Source organism: Scyliorhinus canicula, chromosome 10, assembly GCF_902713615.1.
Source record: "Scyliorhinus canicula chromosome 10, sScyCan1.1, whole genome shotgun sequence".
Classification (NCBI taxonomy): domain Eukaryota; kingdom Metazoa; phylum Chordata; class Chondrichthyes; order Carcharhiniformes; family Scyliorhinidae; genus Scyliorhinus; species Scyliorhinus canicula.
In genome coordinates, this window is record NC_052155.1 from 63,269,051 (window position 1) to 63,292,885 (window position 23,835).

The 23,835-nt window shown below is 50.2% G+C and overlaps 1 protein-coding gene across 1 annotated transcript in view; it reads right to left on the minus strand.

The window, feature by feature from the left end:
• necab1 (N-terminal EF-hand calcium binding protein 1) overlaps positions 1-23,835 on the minus strand; it is a 310,466-nt gene that overhangs the window by 55,516 nt on the left and 231,115 nt on the right. Inside the window, exons 8-9 of the mRNA XM_038809077.1 lie at positions 4,705-4,784; positions 1,997-2,050 (exon numbers count right to left, since the gene is read on the minus strand). Coding sequence (XP_038665005.1) covers positions 1,997-2,050; positions 4,705-4,784 — 134 coding nt within the window. The remainder of the gene's footprint in view (positions 1-1,996; positions 2,051-4,704; positions 4,785-23,835) is intronic.

The following is a 23,835-nucleotide window of genomic DNA, read 5'->3' on the forward strand; positions in this document are numbered from 1 at the left end:
ATGACTCCAACCAGTGGAAAGTTTTCCCCCTGATTCCTATTGACTCCAGTTTAGCAAGGGCTCCTTGATGCTACCTTGATATCAAGGGCAGTCGCTCTCACTTCACCTCTGGCATTCAGCTCTTTTGTCCACATTTGAACCAAAGTTGTAAAGCCTTCTTGGCTCTTTCCTCCTTTGTATTGTTTTCCAACCTCCATATGTATTTTTCTGTTGTTCTTGCTTTTGCTATCAGACTGCCTGTTCTTTCTAGGAAGAACTTGAGAACAAAGAGGCAGCCTCATTAAAATAAACTGCTGTTGGGAAAACACCTGCTCTCCTGAGTTAAGTATCCTTGCAGAGATATATCAATAAACAATCTGAATTTCCCCTTTGAAACTACTCGACCTGTAATTCAAAAAGCTGTTAGCAGGCATTGGGGCATATAATTGAATTTAAGCAATACAGTTCTAGGCATTCTAGGCATACTCACAGACTTCTATACTTTAATGTGCAATGAAACTGATTTTTTAAAAGCCACTTCAAAGGTTTCCACCATTTTCAATGGATTACTTGTACCTCCACCTCACATACCTTTAAATTTGCATACTGACAGACGTTTTAAAGGGTTTGAGAGGACAGGTGGGATCACTTCCACTTTATTGTGAGAGATGTGTATTTCTGCGATACTGAATGACTGTTTAATGGCTTTAAGAGTACAGATGTGCTCACTTTCACTTTATTATGGGAAAACTTAAATTTTTTTTATTTTTAATTTAGATTACCCAATTATTTTTTCCAATTAAGGGGCAATTTAGCGTGGCCAATCCACCTACTCTGCACATTTTTGGGTTGTGGGGACGAAACCCACGCAGACACGGGGAGAATGTGCAAACTCCACACAGACAGTGACCCAGAGCCGGGATCGAACCTGGGACCTCAGCGCCGTGAGGCGGTTGTGCTAATCACTAGGCCACCGTGCTGCCCGGGAAACTTAAATTTTTACATACTGACTGAATGTTTAAGGGTTTAAAGAGTTCAGATGTGAAGAGCAGCCAAACAAGCCCCCTCCCAGGAAAGACCCTTGAATGAGCCCTTAAAGCCCAGCACAAACTCCCTGACCCCCACTTCCCATGAAGGACTCCCCTCGGCACCCTTAAGGCAATTGTTGAGATGGTACTTACTACCTTGCCACCCCTTGGACTGTAAATCGGCAGGTTCCCGTTGCTCAAGGCTTGCATCAATTCAAGCCATTGGGACTCTCACCTGAGGTGGCTGGAGCATCCTAGCTGGCAAGTGAATTGGGCGTCCTGCCTGTCCATAAGATGTAAAACAGCGGCAATGATCTCTTTTCATTGTTACGGCGGGAAGCTTGGCTGGGACGTCGGGAATTCAGTTATGGCCGGCAGGGCAGGCCGGGAGACTCGTGATCGGTTTGACACTCGGTGCAAGTCGCGATTTTAGCCCGACGCTGGATTCAGCAGACCATCGCAAATCCCGCGGCTAGTGGGTGGCCCCAGACAATTCCAGCATAATGTGCACTTTCATCTGTATTGCTGCAACTATATTTTCTGAGCAATTCCAGAATAGGATTTCTGACCTTGAAATTAATACATGGGATGGTGATTTATTACTTACATACTAGATATAATGCAAATGAATTTTTAGCCATTTAATTTAGATATGGTCTGAGTGCTCAAGCATACAATTATATACATTGGTTTCAGTATATATGTCATCACATTGTTTGGTTTGTTGAGCCGGCTCTGGCTGCTTAATTAAAGCATACATAGGCCTATTCTAGCATGAAACTCCTAGTTGGGTGATTACAATACAATGGCTCTATGGTCCAAACCTATGCTGGGGAAATTTGATATCAAAATTCTAGGATGATAAACTTGTACGGTGGACAGGATCTCTTGGTTGCTTCTTTCCTTCCTGTATTTCCAAAGATGGTCAGGAAATAATTTTGTGCTCTTAGTGACTGAAATGACTTTTAAGTAATTTGAAGCTGACTTACAGATTTGGCATTTCCTTCCAATATTTCTTCTTCCAGCGGTTCAATTTTCAAATCCTGCAAAACAAAAATAACAATAAAAATAAATGGACCAACCAGAAGATATGGATGAAAAAGGAATTTGCAGGCTGTGTGCCCATAATTTCCTGTAACACACTCCCCTGGGCATGGCTCCCTGCTGATTGGGTACATCTCTTTTTAAGTCTGACCTCCTGTGATCTTGATACTTGGTCCCCTCAGCCAAGGATAGCCATCGCTGCCCTCTCTGAAGACACTTGTTTCCTCATTGTTGGCTCTAAACTTCTTCCACTGACTGGTGTTCTTTGATTCACCCAGTTATATTTCATCTGTCTCAGTAATTACTTTGTTTCAAATGTGTCTCTGGTGCTTGAATATGTAAAGTGCATGTTAGAATAGCTGAATTAGGTTGAGTTAGTGTTCTTTCAGAAATAGCAGTCTTCTTTTCAGGTGCTTTATTTCCGGAAGCGTACAACAGCTGTGGGAGAGATGAAAGTCATTGGGCATTTTCTGTTTGAGATACATTGAAAAGACACTGGGACTGAATCGCGGGTGTTCCACAGCCTTGATAGCAGCACCAATCCCGGAACAATTCAGGACATGATAATGGGCCAGCACTGGTGCCATGTGGAACTAGTGCGATTCTAACTGACATCGGTGTCTGAGTCGCTGTGGTCAGGATTGACACTAGAGAGTCTGACAAGCTGGAGCTGTATATAAGCACTCCACTCCCCACTCTCATTCCAGCCAAGCAGATGTCACCCTGGAGAGTGGCCCCGGTTTTCGCAGATGAAGAGTTGCAGATACTGCTGGATGCCATGGAGTAGAGACGAGGCACCCAGAACCAGAAGATCCCTCCACCAGCCACTGACAGGCTGCCTCTCGGAAAATCCGTCCCGTTGTCTGACTGAAGTAACAAATGAACAGTTTATATCAGGCAAGGATTATTCTATTTATATCTTCTATTTGAGGTTTAAGAATTTAATCTCCAGTTTGCTTTGAAATATTTGAGAAAACACCCTGAGAAAATTTCCAGAGTGCTCTAATGAGGTTAGTAACTCTCTTTAACTATTCAAGGAAAAACAAATGTAGGTGAAGGTTAGACCTTCACTTAAAATGAAAGCTTTAAGTTAAAATGTGAATGCATTAAAAATTATTCAATAAGTAAATTTAATGCTATTACTGCCAAGCATGTAACTTTGCCAAGGTTTTAGGGTCAGTTTAGCTCAGTTGGCTGGACAGCTAGTTTATGAAACAGAACGAGGCCAGCAGCATGGGTTCAATTCCAATCCCACCTGAGGTTACACATGAAGGCCCAAATTTGTTAACCTTCCTCGCCTGAGGTGTGGTGATCCTCAGGTTAAATCACCACCAGTCAGCTCTCCCCCTCAAATGGGAAAGCAGCCTGTGGTCATCTGGGACTAGAGTGACTTTACTTTTTACATTGTTAATTAAGATTTCAGGTACCAATAATAATGGAAGTCAAAAAGGTTTTCAGTGTTTAATTAGTTTACTCTTCCAACAAATTAACACGAGTGAATTTTAACTCATAAATTAACACAATCTGCTGAAATAAATTTTTGATGCGGAATGAAGTTCTGCAACCGCAAGAAGTTAAAACAAATGTAAAAATTAGTGAGCACATGTTTAGAAATTTAACCAACTGTTGGGAAAGATGAGCCAATCAGAAGTAAATAGAAGATAATAAAGAAAGTGAAAAATGAAAATCGCTTATTGTCACGAGTAGGCTTCAATGAAGTTACTGTGAAAAGCCCCTAGTCGCCACATTCCGGCGCCTGTTTGGGGAGGCTGGTACGGGAATTGAACCGTGCTGCTGGCCTGCCTTGGTCTGCTTTAAAAGCCAGCGATTTAGCCCAGTGTGCTAAACCAGCCCCACAGTGAATGGAATGCTGGCATTTATAGCTAAATGAATAGAGTATAAAAGTAAGTAATGGTTGTTGCAACTATATAAGGCATTGGTGAGACCACATCTGGAGTATTTTGCACAGTTTTGGTCCCCTTATTTGAGGAAAGATGTAGTGGTATTGGAGGCAGTTCAGAGGAGGTTCACTAGGTTGATTCCAGAGATGAGGGTTTTGTCGTATGAAGAGAGATTGAACAATTTAGGCCTATATTCTCTCTTGAGTTTAGAAGAGTGAGGTGACATCAAATTGAGGTATACAAGATGATAAAAGGTATAGGTAAAGTAGACGTGGAGCGAATGCTTTCTCTTGTGCAGCATCCTGGAACGAGAGGTCATAGTCTTAGGATAAGAGGTAGCAAATTTAAAACAGAGTTGAGGAAAAACTACTTCTCACAAAGGGTTGTTAATCTGTGGAATTTGCTACCCAAGAGCTGGGACAAGTGAGTGAGTAAATTTAAGAAGGAGTTAGACAGTTTATTAATTGGTAATGGGTTGAAGGGTTATGGAGAATAGTCGGATGGTGGAGTTAAGGCCAGGATGATCGAATGGCAGAGCAGACTCGATGGGCCAGATGGCCTAATTCTGCTCCTTTATCTTGTGAACTTATAAGAAACGGTACAAAAATAGTACTATTAAGCAAATATAATTGGTAATTGGTAAATGTGATCAGGATTGCTTTTTTTGGCTTTATGATAATGAGTTTTATGACATATTTCCTGTTGTAAAGTTGCTGTTTTATAGACTGTCCACATTCTAAAATAATGTGTACCTTCTTTTCCAGGCGGTCAATTAGCTTCTGGAGCCTATTTATCTGGGTCATCCACTGGATATCCTCATCTGCGTGAACACCTTTGGAAATCAAAAAAAGAGAAAAAAGTCTACATGAATTTAAAATGATATGTGCAACTTTGGTGGCAGGAAATGTAACAGCCAACATTTTTGTTTTGAAGATTATTGGCAGAAATGTTGAGATATTTACCAGAGGTTTAAATATTTTCCCACTGGTGATCATGCTGGTACTGTGCAATTATAACTGAAAGGGCAAAATAGCATATCTCACGATGGGTTTGTGCCCATGTGTCTCTTGCTTTTCTATTATGCGATGGGCAATGTTGAATTAACCGTCTGTAACCTGCCCAATATTCTTTTACATTAAAGTCAAAAATCTAAGAACAGCCAGGTGAAGTCTTTCTGTTTCTCTTGGTCTCTGATTATCTCTTCCTTTTTTGTGTGAAAGTTATTCATCCTTACTGAGCCCAGCCTATCCCTAAGACAGCAAAGATGATCTCGAGAACTCCTTGAACTTACATCCCACCATTCTTTGCCTCCATAGTGCAGAAAATATCTCCTTATATGGTTCAGTATCAAATTTTGGTTGATAAGATTCCTGTGAAGTGCCTATGGACAGTTCACGGTATGGCCTAGTTTTAGGCCCGATTAAATTGGATATCTTAAATGAAAGAATTGGACACTTGAAAATCAAACTGTAGTCAAACCTCAGGCAGACTAATGTGAATTCAGCCTTGACCCACAGACAAACTGCCAGAACACGTCTGGACCTATCGATTCTATTGATGTGCACCGATTTGCTTTGTGTTGCTCAGATCAAGCCGGATTTTCAGGTTCCCAGAATTCCTGCCTTTACCTCATAAGACAACAGGTTACATGCAAACAACACCGTCAGGGATGGACATCTGGGGGCAAGCCCCAGAGTCAATGGATGGGAGGCAGGATCGCATGATGGACTGGGCTGTTTTCATGACTCTCTGTAGTTTCTTACGGTCTTGGGCTGAGCAGTTGCCTTACCAGGCTGTGATGCATTCAGATAGTATGCTTTCTATAGTACATCTGTAAAAATTGGTAAGAGTCAATGTGAACATGCCAAATTTTCTTAGTTTTCTTAGTTTCCTGAGAAAGTATAGACGCAGGTCTGCTTTCTTGGTCGTAGCGTCAATGTGGGTGGACCAGGACTCGATGGGCTGAATGGCCTCCATCTGCACTGTAAATTCTATGAAGGGCAGATTGTTGGTGATGTGCACACCTAGAAATTTGAAGATGTCAACCATCTCCTCCTCGGCCCCGTTGATGCAGACAGGGGTGTGTACGATACTTTGCTTCCTGAAGACAATGACCAGCTCTTTGACTTTTTTGCTGATATAGAGAGAGATTGTTTTGTTGACATTGAGAGAGAGATTGTTGTCATTACACCACTCCACTAAGTTCTCTATCTCCTTCCTGTACTCTGACTCATTGCTGTTCAAGATTCGATCCACTACGGTCGTGTCATCAGCAAACTTATAGATGGAGTCAAATTTTGCCACACAGTTGTGTATAGGGAGTAGAGTAGGGGACAAAGTACGCAGCCTTGCGACACCCCGGTATTGAGGATTATCATGGAGGAGGTGGTGTTGTTTATCCTGATTGATTGTGGTCTATGGGTCAGGAAGTCGAAGATCCAGTTTTAAAAAAAATAATTTACGGATGTGGGCATCACTGGTTAGGCCAGCATTTATTGCCCATCCCTAGTTGCCCTTCAGAAGATGGTGGTGAGTTGCCTCCTTGACCGCCTCAGACCTGGCCTTCAGTAGTGTGTGAATCTCCTGATTAAAGCATGGTTTTCTGTTGGGGAACACATGTACTACCTTCTTTGGCAGCGCCGGCTCTAGGGTTGCTGGCGCCCCGGGCAAGCTGAACTTCGGCGCCCTTGGGGGGGGGGGGGGGGGGGGGGCCGAGGGGGGGGGGGGCCGGGGGGGGGCGGGGCCGAGGGGGGGGCCGAGGGGGGGGGGCGAGGGGGGGGGGGCCGAGGGGGGGCGGGGGCGGGGAGGCGGGGCCGAGGGGGGGCGGGGGCGGGGAGGCGAGGCCGAGGAGGGGCGGGGGGGGCGAGGCCGAGGAGGGGCGGGGGGGGCGAGGCCGAGGAGGGGCGGGGGGGGGCGAGGCCGAGGAGGGGCGGGGGGGGCGAGGCCGAGGAGGGGCGGGGGGGGGCGAGGCCGAGGAGGGGCGGGGGGGGCGAGGCCGAGGAGGGGCGGGGGGGCGGACCCGAGGGGGGGGGCGGACGCGGGGGGCGGACCCGAAGGGGGGGCGGACCTGAGGGCGGGGCGGGGGGGCGGACCCGAGAGGGGGGCGGACACGCGGGGGGGCGGACCCGAGGGTGGGGCGGGGGGGACTGAGCGGGGGGGCGGACCGAGCCGGGGGGCCGCCCTGGGGGCGGGCGGCCACCGCGCATGCGCTGGTTGGCACCGGCCCAACTGCGCATGCGCGGGACCCGAGCCTCTGGCGCCCCCGAGCACATGGCGCCCCGGGCAGTCGCCCGAGTTGCCGGTGCCTTGAGCCGGCCCTGTTCTTTGGCATGCAGTCTTCTACACACTTGCTGATGAAATCTGTGACAGTGGTGGCACAGTTGCTCAGTCCTTGAATATGGACAAGTCCACTGACTCCAAGCAGTCATGTAGGAGCTCTTCTGTTACCTTGGACTACCACTGCATGACTATCTTAACCGGATTCTCCCTCGTTACCGAATGCATTGATGCTGTGTCCGTCAGGCAGACCAAGGTTAAAGATCTAAAACAGGCCCAAAGCAGCAACCAGGATCTGAAACAAATTCAGGTTGGGATAGTCCTTAAAGACTATGTGGTTCTAACCAGAGACCGCAACCAAATCCTTTACCAGAACCATGATGTCCAGGATCATGAAGGGGCAGGAACCAGAAGTAAGTGAATTAAGGCTAATGGCCAAACCTGGAGCAGGACGTACGACATTAGGTCGATAATTGTATAATTTGCACACATAACAATCCCGATAAATATGCTCACAAGGGGGAATTGAGATACACTCTCCCCGTCCAAGGCCCCTGGACTAATCTACAAATCGATTACATCGATTCCCTACTGCCTGGCACAGGAGGTTACAAGTACATCTCGTCATTGTAGACATTTTTAATAAATGGGTGGAAGCCTTTCAAACCCGTACTAACAAGGTCAAGGTCACGGCTGACATCCGAGAACAGCAAATCTTCACTAGGTGGGGTCTCCTCCGCAGCATCAACTCAGACCAGGTCACTCACTTCACTGTCCAGGTAATGCAATGGGTAATGGGGTTGTTTGGGGTCAAACAATATTTCCGCATTGCTTACCTCCCTCAATCCAGTGGTATTGTGGAGAGAAAGAACCGCACCCTTAAAGACATGGGCCGGGATTCTCCCCTCCCCGGCGAGGCGGGGGGTCCCGGCGTGTTAGAGTGGCATGAACCACTCCGGCGTCAGGCTGCCCCAAAGGTGTGGAATTCTCCGCACCTTTAGGGGCCCAGCCCTCACATTGAGGGGCTAGGCCCGCACCGGAGTGCTTCCCACTCCGCCGGCTTTGGTGCCATGCCAGCTGGGGCCTAAAGGACTTCGCCGGGCGGCGTAAGTCCTTGCATGCGCCGGAGCGTCAGCGGCTGCTGACGTCATACCGGCGCATGGGCAGGAGAGGGGGCCTTTTCTGCCTCCGCCATGGTGAAGGCCATGGCGGAGGTGGAAGAAAAAGAGGCGGTGGGCCCAGACCGTGGGCCAGGCCACCATGAGGGCACCTCCCGGGGTCAGATTGCCCCGCGTCACCCCCCCCCCCCCCCGGACCCCGGAGACCGCCCGTGCCGCCAATCCCGACGGTCAGGTAGGTGTTTTGATTCCTGCCAGCGGGAGAGGCCTGTCAGCGGCGGGACTTCGGCCCATTGCGGGCCGGAGAATCGCCGTGGGGGGCCCGCCGATCGGCGCGGCGTGATTCCCACCCCCGCCGAATCCCGGGTGGCGGAGAATTCAGGACACGGTGGGGGCGGGATTGATGCCGGCCCCGGGCGATTCTCCAACCCGGCGGGGGGTCGGAGAACCCCACCCATGATCTGCAAAACCTTTCAGCAGAATAATCACTCCTGGAACAAAGACCTGCATTTGTTTTAATGATAATATTGAGCTCCGTACCCAGTTCTACCAGATTTAACTCACACCTACTGGTGTGACCGGGCAAACTATGCAAAAGATTGAGCTTCTCCTCGGATTAGATTTATCCGAACCAGAGCTTGCAGCCCTCACATATGAGAGCACTGTTAAAACGTTATTGGAGAACATCCAGGCTATGCTCCATACATAGAACATAGAACAGTACAGTACAGAACAGGCCCTTCGGCCCTCGATGTTGTGCCGAGCAATGATCACCCTACTCAAACCCATGTATCCACCCTATACCCGTAACCCAACCTTAACCTTACTTTTTAGGACACTACGGGCAATTTAGCATGGCCAATCCAACTAACCCGCACATCTTTGGACTGTGGGAGGAAACCGGAGCACTGGGAGGAAACCCACGCACACACGGGGAGGACGTGCAGACTCCGCACAGACAGTGACCCAGCCGGGAACCGAACCTGGGACCCTGGAGCTGTGAAGCATTTATGCTAACCACCATGCTACCGTGCTGTCCACAACCGCGCAGGTTGTAACTGCGCAACTCATCTCATTACCAGCAGTTTGTAATTGTGCAACTCATCTCATTACCAGCAGTTTGTAATTGTGCAACTCGTCTCATTACCAGCAGTTTGTAATTGTGTGAATCAACCTGATACCAGCACAGTTTGTAACTGCACAGCCCACCATATTACCAGCAGTTTGTAACTGTGTGACTTAACTCGTTACCAGCACAGTTTGTAACTGCACAGCCCACCATATTACCAGCAGTTTGTAACTGTGTGACTTAACTCGTTACCAGCACAGTTTGTAACTGCACAGCCCACCATATTACCAGCAGTTTGTAACTGTGTGACTTAACTCGTTACCAGCACAGTTTGTAACTGCGCAATTCATCTTATTACCAGTACAGTTTGCAATTGTGCAACTCATCTTGTTACCAGTACAGTTTGTAATTGTGTGAATCAGCCTGCTACCAGCAGTTTGTAACTGTATGACTCAACTCATTACCAGCACAGTTTATGTGAATTTGATGATCCTTAGGGGCAGCACGGTAGTGCAGTGGTTAGCACTGCTGTCTCATGCCGCCGAGGAGCCGGGTTCGATCCCTGTCCGTGTGGAGTTTGCACATTCTCCCCGTGTCTGCATGGGTCTCCCCTCCACAACCCAAAAAGGTGTGATGGGGAAGTCAATTGGCCATGCTAAATTGCCCCTTAATTTAAAGAAAATAATTGGGTACTCTAAATTTTAAAAAAAAAATTGTGTTCCAGTTCGCTGACGCTCACTGGATCAAGAGGAGGGACTGTGGTAACCTGGCATTACCTGGTTTTAGGCCCAATTAAATTGGATACATTAAATCAAACTGCAATCAAATCTCAGGCAGGCTGATGGGAATTCAGACTTGACCAAAGTAAAATAAACAAGCCAGAGACAAACTGCTAGAACATGTCTGGACCTGCCCTGTCAATCACGCATCAGGAGATCATCGATTTTATTGATATGCACAGATTTGTTTTGGGTGTCCCAGATCGATCCAGATCTTCAGACGCCCAGAATTCCCACCGTTACCTTATACCGCAACAGGTTACGTGCAAACAACACGTTGTTGTTTGACATCTGGGGGTGAGCCCCGTGTCCTGTCAAGTCTCCATTGACAAAAGTCAGGTAAGTGTCTGGAAAGGCGTGAAGGGAGGGCCATAAAGGTAGACACTCAAGACATTCCCAAAGAAAAAGCTACCAGCAAGATCCACCTTTCAACGACGGACCTGACAGACTCAGAGAATCTGACCGATGGCTCAACGGAAGCCATCTTCACTGGTAGTATAACACATTTTGGGAATCTTTACTATATGTTCTGGGTTAATTTAAGAGTTAAAGTTGTTGTTGAATAAACTTGGTTTGGCTTAATATTTTTGTTGTCCTTTGTGCTCCTCACTAATAAAGACATCTGGGTAAAACTTTTGATTAAAATACTGGTTGAAGTATCTGAGATTTTACAGATACAACAGGCCCTACATAAATAAAAGTTGATTTTATTGTTAATTGATTTCCATCTGTCACTCTTTAGTCCATCCCCCAACTTATCAATATCTTTTTGCAGTTTCCTTTGGTTTTCTAACAAATTATCTCTACCAGTTGTTTTGATATCATCACCAGAGTTTAACATTTTATTCCCTCTGTACATATTTAAATTATTATTGTACACAATAAACTACAATAAACTACAGTAGTTCCAGAACACAACCATGTGCTTAATTTGAAACAATCTGAATTTACAGCGCAGAAGGAGGACATTCAGCCCATTGAGTCTGCACTGGCCCTTGGAAAGAGCACCCCACTTAAGCCTACACCTCCGCCTTATCCCTGTAACCCAGCAATCCCACTTAACCTTTTGGACACTAAGGGACAATTTAGCACGGCCGCTCCACCTAATCTGTACTTCTTTAGACCAACTGCAGCTGGTGTAGCCAAATCACAGCCCAACGGGCTCGGGCCATTTCCTTGCACAACAATGAGGGGAGGGCAAACTGATTGGTGCTTATAAACCACTGGAGTGATGGTGGAACCCATGATATTTAGTCATTTAGCCAAACGAACCATTGTGTCAGCCAAAGACAAAGTATGTATTTCTTGAATGATAAGATCAGAAGTTCAGTGCGCCATCACAAAAATGGTAATTCCCGCATTCAGTTCCATTTGGAGCATATGACAATTCACTTGTATCGGAACATGAATAGGGGCACATGGGGCACTGCCAAACAATTCAGCTGCATCTCAGCCTCATCATCTGCCTTTTCTGAGTCGTCCAGATGCAAGGCCCGGCCCTGGGGCTGCCGCCTACTTCGGCAAGGGCGGCTGGAGCGCTAGCCTTCCTGCTGCCTACCTGTACTGGCGTTCACAGCCCTGAATGGCCTTCTGCTGAGTCTGATGACATCACACATCCTGGCGGCTAGCTCTCGCCCAGAGGCTAGAGCCGCAGCGGCGTTCGGTGCAGGCCCTGGGAATACCATGTGAGGGGCGATGCCGCAAGACGTTCACCTCTACTCCTTGTCTCTCTTAGATGCCACATTCCTTGCTTTCTTGGGACAGGGAGATCTGTAGCACCTGCTGAAAAGTTAGGGAGACTTGGCCCAAAAGTCTCCAGATTATTAATAACACAGACCAAACGATTGCACAGCAGATCAGATGAATAATAATAATAATCTTTATTAGTCTCACATATAGGCTCACTTAATGTGAAAATCCCCTAGTCGCTACACTCCGGCGCCTGTTTGGGTACACTGAGGGAGAATTCAGGAATTCACCTAACAAGCATGTGTTTTGGGACTTGTGGGAGGAAACCGGAGCACCCGGAGGAAACCCATGTTGACACAGGGAGAACGTGCAGACTCCGCACAGACAGTGACCCAAGCCGGGAATTGAATCTGGGTCCCTGGCTCTGTAAAGCAAACGTGCTACCCAATATGCTATCATGCTGCCCACCACTAACAGTTCCATACTAACAAAATTCAGCTATCTTCTGCAGCAGAAATACAAACTCTGTGAGATGGACTCACCAGCGAATCTCTCTGCCGTATTTTTGAATCTTTATCTTTCAACAATTATCGACTGGGTTAGGTTAAGGTGTTCATAGAAACATAGAATCCCTTCAGTGCAGAAGGAGGCCATTCAGCCCATTGAGTCTGCACCAATCCTCTGGAAGAGCACTATACCTAGGCCCATCCCCCTACAATCCCATAACCCCACCTAACCTTTAGGCATTAAGGGACAATTTAGCGTAGTCAATCAACCTAATCTACCACAACTGTCATGAGCTGGTTGAATGATTGCATATCCAGGGTCGCCGTGTACGTGAGACTCTGGATTTACCAAACGTATGCGGTCCACAGGCCGTCAATAGTATGACCGTCTGCTGCTCGTTCTCTGAAATATTGTTGGCCCGGAAGAAATAACGCGTTAGTTCAGCATATTGGTTCTAATCTTCAACACTGGCGTCAAATTATTCTAACCACCCATACAGAGACATGGCGAATCAAAGAAATGCAAACTTGGGTCCAAACAATCGGGTAGGTGGCTCAGCTGAGTAGGTTGCAGCATTCGACAGCAAACAAGTTTACTCCTCGCTGCCAGTTTAATAAGGAAACGGGGAGTCCACACCCAGTAAAATAAGAAACAAAATTTGATTTACACAAGCGGTATATACCTGGTAGATCCATACTGGGTTCCTGCCAAGGCAAGTGCCTTATTGGCCGATCTCATATACATGTGTTAATTAAGATTCCCCGCACCTAGCGGGGGAGCTGATACTCGGCAAGGAGCTCGGGAAAAATAAGCATTCCCACCCTGTGGGTTCCATATGGGATTTTACAGTTACGAAGTCTCTCCTCCTGGCTGCCACCACTCAATTCCCAACCCCCTCCCCGCCTCCACCCAACCCACACCGTGATGGCCCCTCCTCACCCATCCATTGGCTGACACCTCGCACTCTCCCATATCTGACTGCCAAGCTTGTTCATCAGAACCCCTTGGCATCACCATCACAACCCCTTAATGTCTGGACGCAGTGCCTTCATAAGCGACCTACTATGGATCCCCTGCCCCATCAAGCGTGCGGCTTACAATGCCCTCTCTTTGTCCCCACAGGAGATGATAGTCCACAATAGGAAGGAACGGGAGAAGGCCAGCAGGTGAAATCCCAGAGTTCTGAGTCCTCACCCCCTATGAAGAAAGGGCTATGGAGATCGCGGGGTTGCTCGAAGCGAGAGTAGTGACCGACAGCAAAGGCGGCCTGCACCAAAGGATTGAGGATCCACTGCACCTTCATCCAAGTGGCCTGTCTCAAGTGAGTTTTTTATTTCCCGTACAATTACCCTTTCCTTTCACTGAACCCATGTTCCTTGTTTTAAAGGATTACCATCTGGGATTATCGTGTTGAAGGCAGAGCTGTAACCAATGAACAGGAGTCTGATATTGGAGTCCTTATTGTCGAGATGCTCTAGGGATGAATGTAGGGACAGGGAAATACCAACTGCTGTGGATAGGTTGTGGTGGTATGCGAATTGCACTGGACAAGGCATTCTGGGAGTATGGAGTTGATGTGTCTCATGACTAACCTCTCGAAGCACTTCATAGTTGTTGAGGCACGTTACCTGGTTATTCTTTGGCACCTGTATGATAGTGGTTTTCTTGAAGCAGATGGGAACCTCAGAATGGAATAGGAGAGGTTGAAGATATCCGCAAACACACCCGACAGTTGGTCCGCCCAAGATCTGAGTGCACACCGCAGTTACCCAAGCTGGGAATTGAACATGGGACCCTGGAGCTCTGAAGCAACAATGCTAACCACTGTGCTGCCATGCCGTCTCATTAGTATAGAAGTGAATGTTAGAGTCAGGCAGCCTCAGACTGACTAGGGAGCTGAGAAAGAGAGGTTGCTTCTACATGGTCATATTATTATTTATATGTTGTTTTGTATATATTTGATCCACAGTTAATATTAAATCATTTTTGGCTTTAGCTACAAGTGTTCTTACCGTATAAATCAGCCCATCCAACAAGAAAATTACATGGTACCAGGCCAGGATGGTATTAACCACTGAGAAAAATCAAGCCTGTCACGAGGTCCACACAGATTTGAAGATTTTGCAGACTGCAAAAGTTAACAACATGGAGTCCTTGAAGCCACTAATGAATCTCAGATTTCATGGTGATGGGGACAGCAATTGGCGTGTGTTTAAACAGCAATTTAATCTGTTTCTTACTGCAGTAAATTTAAGAGATTAATTAGATTCGCATAAGGTAGCGATGCTCCGAACAGCCGCAGGGCCTGAATCAATTGCTGTGTTTAATACGTTTAAATTTGCAAACAATGAAGATAGTAAAAATTTGAACAAAGTAATTTGAAGATTTGATGCACATTGCACCCCCAGAAAGAATGACATTTGTGAACGCTATGTGTTGGATCACGTTGACAGAAGACAGACAAGTCCATTGATCATTTTATCACTGATATAAAGTTAAAAGCTAAAACCTGTAAATTTTCTGCAGTGGAATCTTCCATGATTCAGCAGAGATTGTGTTTGGTGTGAATGAAAATAAGCTGAGGGAACGTTTGCTGAGGGAATGGGAGCTGTCTTTGGAACAGTTAAGATTTGTCAGGCTCACGAGGTAGCAGCACAGCATTCTAAAATGTTTCTCAGTAATGGCGGAATCTACTTGGAGGAAAGCACTCCGGTTGCTGCCCTTTACCCAAAAAGGTGGGAAACTTCCAAAAAAAGGCAGGGTAGTTCCTGCAGCTACTCACACACCAACAAACAGGTTAGAGATCAGGATAAAGTATTTCTGTGTAAAAGATGTGGTCAAAGGCACAAATTCAGGCAGTGTCCAGCGTTTGACAAGTTTTGTTCCAGATGCAAAAGAAAAAATCACTTTGCTCAGAATTATTTCCTAACTCCAGATCAGTCAGCTCAGTGGAAGACACAGGGCGGGATTCTCCGATGCTGCGCTGCATCGGGAAAGCCGTCGTGAACCCGGCCGAGTTCCACGACGGCGTGAAATGGCCCCGTTCGCGATTGATTCAGGCCCCGGAAATGGGCTAGGAGCAGGTCCGCGGGAAAAACGGGGGCGGGGTGATGTCTGAAGGCCGCGACGCCCGAATGACGCCCAAATGACGCCGCTCCGCGTCGTAAAAGGGCGCGGGCGACAACAACAAGGGAGGGGGTGAAAATGTCGGAGCCACAGAGGGTTGCCTCGAGGTTCCGTGATACTGACCTCAAGACCCTCCTCGATGAGGTGGAGCAGCGCAGGGGCATCATCTGCCAAAGACGAGGGCATCGCCACCCTTGCAGCGTTGTGTGACGGGCCTGGCGTGAGGTGGGCACGGCAGTCAGTGCTGTGGGGCAGACCCCTCGGTCTGGGGAGCAGTGCTGCAAGAAGCTCCACGACCTCACCAGGGCTGCCAGGGTAAGTGCCATGAGGGTGCCCCCGGGTCACAACCAAACCCACCCCCCCCCACCCATGTCCCTCATCACCCACCTCCCCCCAAGTCGGCACAAGGGGGAGGGGGAGGGGGGGGGGGGCGAGAGTGAGTGGAGGGTGGTTAACAAAGTTGTCACAGACCCACATGAGCGCTGCGACCCCCTGGAGAGATGCCATGGTGTAGCTGCAACACTCCTCCCAACCTGTGCCAATATCTGAACGCCCTGATGATACCTGCCGAATTGTGATGATCTATCTATGCCCCCCCCCCCCCCCCTCCCCAATAGGACAGGACTGCTCACAGCAGCCGGGAGCGCAACAGAACCGGAGGGGGTTCACCCATTCTGCACCCCCTGACCGTGTTTGAACAGAGGGCACTGGACCTTGCTGGGGGATCTGCCACCCGGGAGATCGCGCAATGCGAGGTTGGAGGTGCAGAACCAAGTGAGACAACCCTGCATGACAACACCCTCCCCCCCCCCCCAGCCCATCCTCTGTCCCCTCACACTCTACCCACTGGACCCCTCATCCTCTGTCCCCTCACACTCTACCCACTGCACCCCCCATCCTCTGTCCCTCATACTCTACCCACTGGACCCCTCATCCTCTGTCCCCTCACACTCTACCCACTGCACCCCCCATCCTCTGTGCCCTCACACTCTACCCACTGGACCATCCAACGCCCGGTCGAGGGTGTCTAACCCAACCCCGTATTATTCTGTTCCCCAGGGCCAGCTGACGAACGTCCAGGGTCGTCTGGTGCCGCACACAGGCGCCCACCCGCGACAACCACCGCACCCAGGACCGCACGCCAGAGGGTGGCAGGAGGTCGGCCAGGAGGGCCATCCTCCAAATCCGTGACTCTCGAGCGGGACATACAGAGGACGGACAGTGACGACTTTCATGGCTGTGCGTTACCTGAAGGTCGGGCTGTGAGACAGGACAGGACAGGGTCAGTGGACCCAGACGCACAGAGGACGGCGACGCAATCAACGGACTCACCTGACGCTGAACCGAACATGGGCCGCGTGCGCCCTGCGCTAGGACATGACTGGACCAGGACACTCCTGAATTTCTGATGGACGAGGACCTAGAGCTTGCGGCACAGCTATCTCCCACACCATCCACCATCCCAGAGACACTCACCTCGGTTGGGCAATTAAGTGATGAGGCTCCTGGGTCACGGTCTGGTCTGCACCACACAGCCGAGCCGGTACAGCAGGTGGAGGTCGGAGCAGCCGAGGGGCTGGACGGTCGGAGGGCAGCCCAGGCCCAGCATCCAGCTGCCGCCCAGACGTTTCCCGGGTTCCTGGATTTACTCGACCCACCTGGACAGCCGATGCATTTTGAAACCCAGGGACACAATGACGGGATGAGGGCCGTCTTCCAGCAGCTGCAGACGCAGTTAGAGGAGTCAAACCGCGTCCAGGAGCAGGGAGTGGTGCTGCTCATGGCAGCCGCCCAGGCCGACACCGCACGGGTGGCGTCCGCGGTCGAGGCAATGGGTGAAACGGTATCGGCCATGGGTCAGGTCCTGCAAGGCGTTCGGCTTCACGTGCACGCGTCATCCATGGCCCAGGGGAGGGCTGCCCTCTCACAGGCAGCAATGCGCCAGAGCCAACATGACATTGCCGGCGCGCTACGGGCCCTGGCCGAGTCTCACCAGGCCATGGCCCAGTCCCAGCAGGCAATGGCACACTCCCAGCAGTCAGTCGCGGAGAGCATCGACCGCCTGACGCACGTGCTGGATGGTGTCGCGCACTCACAGGTTGAGGTCGCACAGTCCCTGGCGGGAATGTCTCACTCCCTGGACTCCGTCGCAGCGAACGTTTGGACCCTGGTCGATACCGTTGCAGGCCTCCAGGACTGGCAGCGCCAGGTGTTGGTGGGGCGACAGGGAACATCCCCGCTCGCACCTCCATCCCACATTGAGGCCCAGGGGCCACCGGGCTCCCTGAGGGAGGAGGCAGTCCAGAGCCTGTAGCGCGCCAGCAATGTCATGTTGGCTCTGGCGCATTGCTGCCTGTGAGAGGGCAGCCCTCCCCTGGGCCATGGATGACACGTGCACGTTAACTCCATCACAGGACGTCCCTGAACACTCGGCCTCCCCCGTCCCATCCCTGGTGCATCGGGTGGGCAGCGGGCAGAGCAGGGTGGCACCATGTCATCCGAAACGCCCACGGAGCAGCCTGGCCCATCAAGGCCGGGTCACCCAGGAAATGAGTACCGACGGGGAGCCAATCGCGGGGCGTGATTCTCAGCAGTCCGCCTCCACTCCTGCTGTACCATCTGGGGATTCACTTAGACTTAGTGGTAGGGCCCGTAAGGCAATGAAGAGGGACACATAGTAAGTTGGCACGGGTGAAGGGCACAGTTTAGTCGTAGGGGCTAGGGCATCTGTACATAATGTTAACCATTAAACTCAATGTTGCACCTAACTTGTAAGACTGTGTGATTTTTCTGTCGCCACGGGGATCGTGATGGTGACCGAGTGTCGCTGGGGCTGACGAGCGGTGAAACTTCGGTGCCGGGTTTGCAGTCCCACCCCCCCCCCCCCCCCCCCCCCCCCCCCCCACCCCAGTCGGAAACCATAGTCCTCGGCACTCCGACGCCAGCTAGCCCACACGGGCACGTGATGGAGTGTCCCTGATGAACTCAGCGACCACCGAGATGGATGGTTCAGCTATTGCCATGAGTCAGACTTTGTCTAACGATTCTGAGCTCACAGCTCTTCGCTGATCGGGCTGTCATCATTTAACATGGCACTGATCACACCCGCTGACGCAGCCATCAATGTCGTGCCATACCGTTGTGCCGCAGTGGTAAGGGTGATCTCGAAGTGCAGCGGGGGTTGGGGGGGGGGGGGGTTGGGCAGGTGTGAGTTGTGTGCTGTCCGTCTGCACGACTGGCGATGCAGGTGTTAGTGGTAGTGTTCAGTGTGAATCTTGCAGCCACCAACGCGTCGCGTGCCCGCTTTCCTCGCCGGTGCCGTCGTGCAGCCTCCTGGACATTACCAGCACCCGGGTCGTGTCTGTGTGCTGCGCCCAACGCACCACCAACCTCCTCCTCCTCCTCCTCCTCCTCCTCCACCTCCTCCTCATCCTCCTCCTCCTCCTCCTCCGTGTTGGCACCACTGCCAGTGGCTTCTCCCTCCGACTCCTCCACCAGGGCATCTCCCCTCTGCATTGCAATGTTGTGCAGCGCACAGCAGACCACAACAATGCGAAAGACCCTCTTAGGCTGGTACTGCAGGGCCCCTCCGGAGCAGTCCAGGCACCTGAATTGCATTTTCAGAAGACCAAAGCAGCGCTCCACCACACCCCTGGTTGCTGCATGGGCCTCATTGTAAAGGGTCTCCGCGTTGGTCTGAGGTCTCCGTATGGGCGTCATCAGCCAAGACCTCAGTGGATAACCCCTGTCGCCCAGCAACCAGCCCCTCAGCCAGGGTGGCCGTCCCTCAAACATAGCAGGGATGAATGACTGCGCAAGAATGTACGCATCATTCCTGGGAATCTTACACACACGTGCATGATCTTCATGTGGGGGTCGCATACCACCTGGATGTTCATGGAGTATGTCCCCCTCCTGTTTGTGAACACTTCCCTGTTGCCTGCAGGCGGGTGCATGGGGACGTGAACACAATCAATGACTCTCTGGGCCATCGGTATCCCGGCCATGCTGGCAAATCCACGGGCTCGTGCTTCTTGATTTGTTTGGTCCTCGGGAAAGGTGATGTAGCGGTCGGCGATGGCAAACAGGGCGTCGGTCACATCCCGGATGCACCTGTGGACTGATGCCTGCGATATCCTGGATAGGTCCCCACTCGGAGACTGGAAGGAGCCGGTAGCATAAAAGATAAGTGCCACTGTCACCTTGACGGCAACTGAGATCGCGTGTCCTTCTCCCGATCCACGTGGGGCGAGGTGCGACACGAGTTGGCAGATATGTGCGACCGTCTCTCTGCTCAACTGGAGTCTCCTCCTGCAGGTGATGTCCGGCAGTGTCTCGAAAGAGATCCGGGCACGGTACACCCTAGGCCTCGATCGTCTCCTCCTCCCCCTCCTCCTCCTCCCCCCCATGCTGCTCGACGACGGGCCACTCCGCAGCCATCCCCTCTGCTGCAGCAGCAGCTCCTGCATCCACTGTGGGATGTGGCTGTGGATGCTGCTGGATGTCCAACTGCAGTGCAGCAGCCCCAACCACTGCGCTGAACATCGCCGTTCTGTTCGAATACATTATGGTCACCTACAGAAAGGTGATGGGGGTCAGAGAAACAATATGTTAGACGGAGGTTAGTCGACACCTCGGCAGCCGCCTGCCACGGGATACCTGTGTGTCCCGGTGGCCTGGTCGCGCTGCTGACACGCGGCCAGCCTAACCCCTGGTCACTTTCTGCGTCCAACGGGCAGTTAACAACGTCCTCCTCACCGGTGCGTCAGTGGGCTGTGCCCATCAGCCACAGGGCAACCAGCGGCTGTGTCCTCGTCACCATCCTGCCGGCAGGGCGGCTGAGATGTTGCATCCGGGGGTGGACGACCCACTCCACTCCACTCACTCCCTCTCCCCCCTCCCACCTCCACTCACTCACTCTCCCCCCTCCCTCCCACTACTCACTCCCTCTCCCCCCCTCCCACCTCCACTCACTCACTCTCCCCCCTCCCACTTCTCCCTCTCCCCCCCTCCCACTTCTCCCTCTCCCCCCCTCCCACATCTCCCTTTCCCCCCCCCCCACTTGTCCCTCTCCCCCCCCAATGGCCGCTGCATTTTTGGGGATGCCTTCCCCAGTCTGCGGAGACTCGGGGACGGTCCGCTCACCTCTTCACTGCTCGCGTCAGTCAGCACGACTGGCTGGCGACTTTAAAAAGCAGGTGTGGACGGCGACGGCGTGACCTGGCGTCACGACGTTGGGACTTCGGCCCATCCGGGCCGGAGAATAGCGGGGGTGCCGAAGAAACGCCATTTTGGGTGCATCGGGCGATTCTCCGGATTTTGGAGCGCGAAACAAGATGGAAAACATTTGGCCGTTTTGGAGAATAGTGGGAGCGCGTCGGACCGGCGTCGCGTGAACAACTGGCGCGCCCACAGTCTCCAATGATGAAACATCATTGTTTGTTGGAGTAATAACAGGGAAGAATATTTTTTTGGAGACATCAAGGGCGGAATTCTCCGCTGGTGGCCAAAATCGTGGCGGCCGTCGTGAACTCGGCCGAGGTTCACGACGGCCTCGGGGCCCGCTCCCCGCACCTAATTCACCCCAACCCGGGGGCTCGGAGCGGGCCTCCGACTTTCCCGGCCGCAACCTTGTCGCGCCGGAAATGACGCGCAAAACGGCGCATTTGTGAGGTCATCTGCGCATGCGCGGGTTGCCGGTTCCAACCCGCGCATGCGCGGATGACTTCAGCGCGCAGACGGCGTGAACTGCGCATGCACGGTGGCCGTCTTTCTCCTCAGCCGCCCAGCAAGACGTGGCGGCTTGATCTTGCCGGGCGGCGGAGGGGAAAGAGTGCGTCTGTTTTGGACGCTGGCCTGATGATCTGTGGGCACCAATCGCGGGCCTGTCCCCTCCCGAGCACAGTCGTGGTGCTCCCGTCCCAATTGGGCCCCTAGATGCCCCAAACGGGCATCTGGCGCCCGTTTCATGAATGCAGCGACCAGGTGTGGTTGCTGCCATGGTGAAACAGGCGTGAAGGGCCGGCCGCTCGGCCCATCAGGCTCGGAGAATCGCCGTTCGCCGTGAAAAATGGCGAGCGGCGATTTTCCAAGTGGGGGGAGAATCGCTGGGGTCGCCAAGGGGGCATAAAAAATGTCGGGAGGCCCTCCCGCGATTCTCCGACGCCGCGTGGGGAGCGATGAATTCCGCCACAAAAGTTTCTCCTGCACTTAAAAAAATGCAAACTGATAGGATAGAAATGAGGTTGACATGCAGATTTACATCTTCAGCAATTTGTCTGCTTATAGTTTGTACCGGTGCTTTTGATAATACATCTTCTTTAAATTACATCTCATTGGCAAATGGTAGTGCACTAAAATCAGTGAACATATCGTTGAATTTGCTAATAATGTTCTCAGAATTGTTGGAGTGTTGATCCAATCCTTGATGAGGACAAATGGCTGCTCCCACTTGAATTGAATGGTACCGCGATGCAGTTGAAGTTAGACACTGGTGCCAAAGCCAATTTAATGAGCATGACTGATTTAAAAAATCAAAAAATTCAGCCGATTAGAGGAAATCACAAAATATCTCTGAGAGATTATAATGGTTCAAGCATTAAATGTGTTTGTGACTTGAGTGTGGTGAAGAACACAGTTTATCCTGTTCCATTCTGTATTGTTACCATGGGCTTGGATTCATTATCAGGTGTTCAATCCTGTAAAGCATTAGGTCTAGTGCAGTTGTTATATAGCATCCAGAAAGGATTGGATCAACACTCCAATGATCCTGAGAACATTATTGGCAAATTCAACGATATGTTCACTGATTTTAGTGCACTACGATTTGCCAATGAGATGTAATTTAAAGAAGATGTATTATCAAAAGCACCGGTACAAACTATTAGCAGAGAAATTGCTGAAGATGTAGATCTGCATGTCAATCCCATTTCTATCCTACCACCTGCATCAGATATGAAACCTTAACTTATCAAGAAGATAGAAGAACTTACCATGGTATATGTGAATTAAAAAATGGTGATGCTCGTATGGGCATGAATTCCAGAGATCTTAACGAAAAAAATGTACACATTGTAAAACAAACATTACAGAAAGCAATTGATAGCCAATCTGATCCAAATCTCATGAAATCACATTATAAAGCGTTACCATTGTCACATGATAGATCACCAACAGAGTTACTCATGAATAGAAGGTTGTGTACCACACTTCCATACTTGGAAAAGGAGGAGAATGAAGTGGTACTGCAGGAAATGCAAAACATTAAAGCAAAACAAAAGCAGTTCTATGATAGAGTGTCTAGAACTTTACCACCTCTGAGTAGTGATGGCATTGTGAGAATAGAAGATTCAGGCAAGTGGTCGAGAAAAGCTATTGTACTTGAAGAAGTAGCACCTCATTCCTACAATGTGCAGACAGAGGAAGGGTTGGTTTTAAGAAGAAATTGTCTCGCGCTCTTGAAAACCAGAGAAGACAATGTGATGGATGACAAATCTACAGAAGAATCAACATCAGCTGCAGTGTCAGATAGTACAGCAGTTCCTGAGCATGAGAATGTCATGGAGAACATTGAATCTACAAGTTCTGAGCAGCAACATCAAACTTTGAGAAGATCAACCAGAGTCAGATGTAAACCTGATCGACTCAATTTGTAGATTTGGACTATTTGTACATAGTATGTTTGCTGTTCTATATATTTGTTAAACCAGTTTTTAAAATTTTAAAGAAAAAATGTAATGCTGTTAGTCTCACAGGCTAATAATATCATATGTAAGTATACTGATGATAATACATAGAACATACAGTGCAGAAGGAGGCCATTCAGCCCATCGAGCCTGCACCGACCCACTTAAGCCCTCACTTCCACCCTATCCCCGCAACCAAATAACCTCTCCTAACCTTTTTAGTCACTAAGGGCAATTTATCATGGCCAATCCACCTAAACTGCGCATCTTTGGATTGTGGGAGAAAACCCGAGCACCCGGAGGAAACCCACGCAGACACGGGGAGAACGTGCAGACTCCGCACAGGCAGAGACCCAGCGGGGAATCGAACCTGGGACCCTGGCATTGTGAAGCCACAGTGCTATCCACTTGTGATACCCGTGCTGCAGGAATAATGTATTTATTCCTTTAGAGGAAAGAGCAGATGGAGTTTATGGTTGTGTTGTAGTTCACCAACTGGCCACTGGGAGTCGCATTAGTATACAAGTGAATGTTAGAGTCAGGTGACCTCAAAGAACAAAGAAAAGTACAGCACAGGAACAGGCCCTTCAGCCCTCCAAGCCTGTGCCGACCATGCTGCCCGTCTAAACTAAAA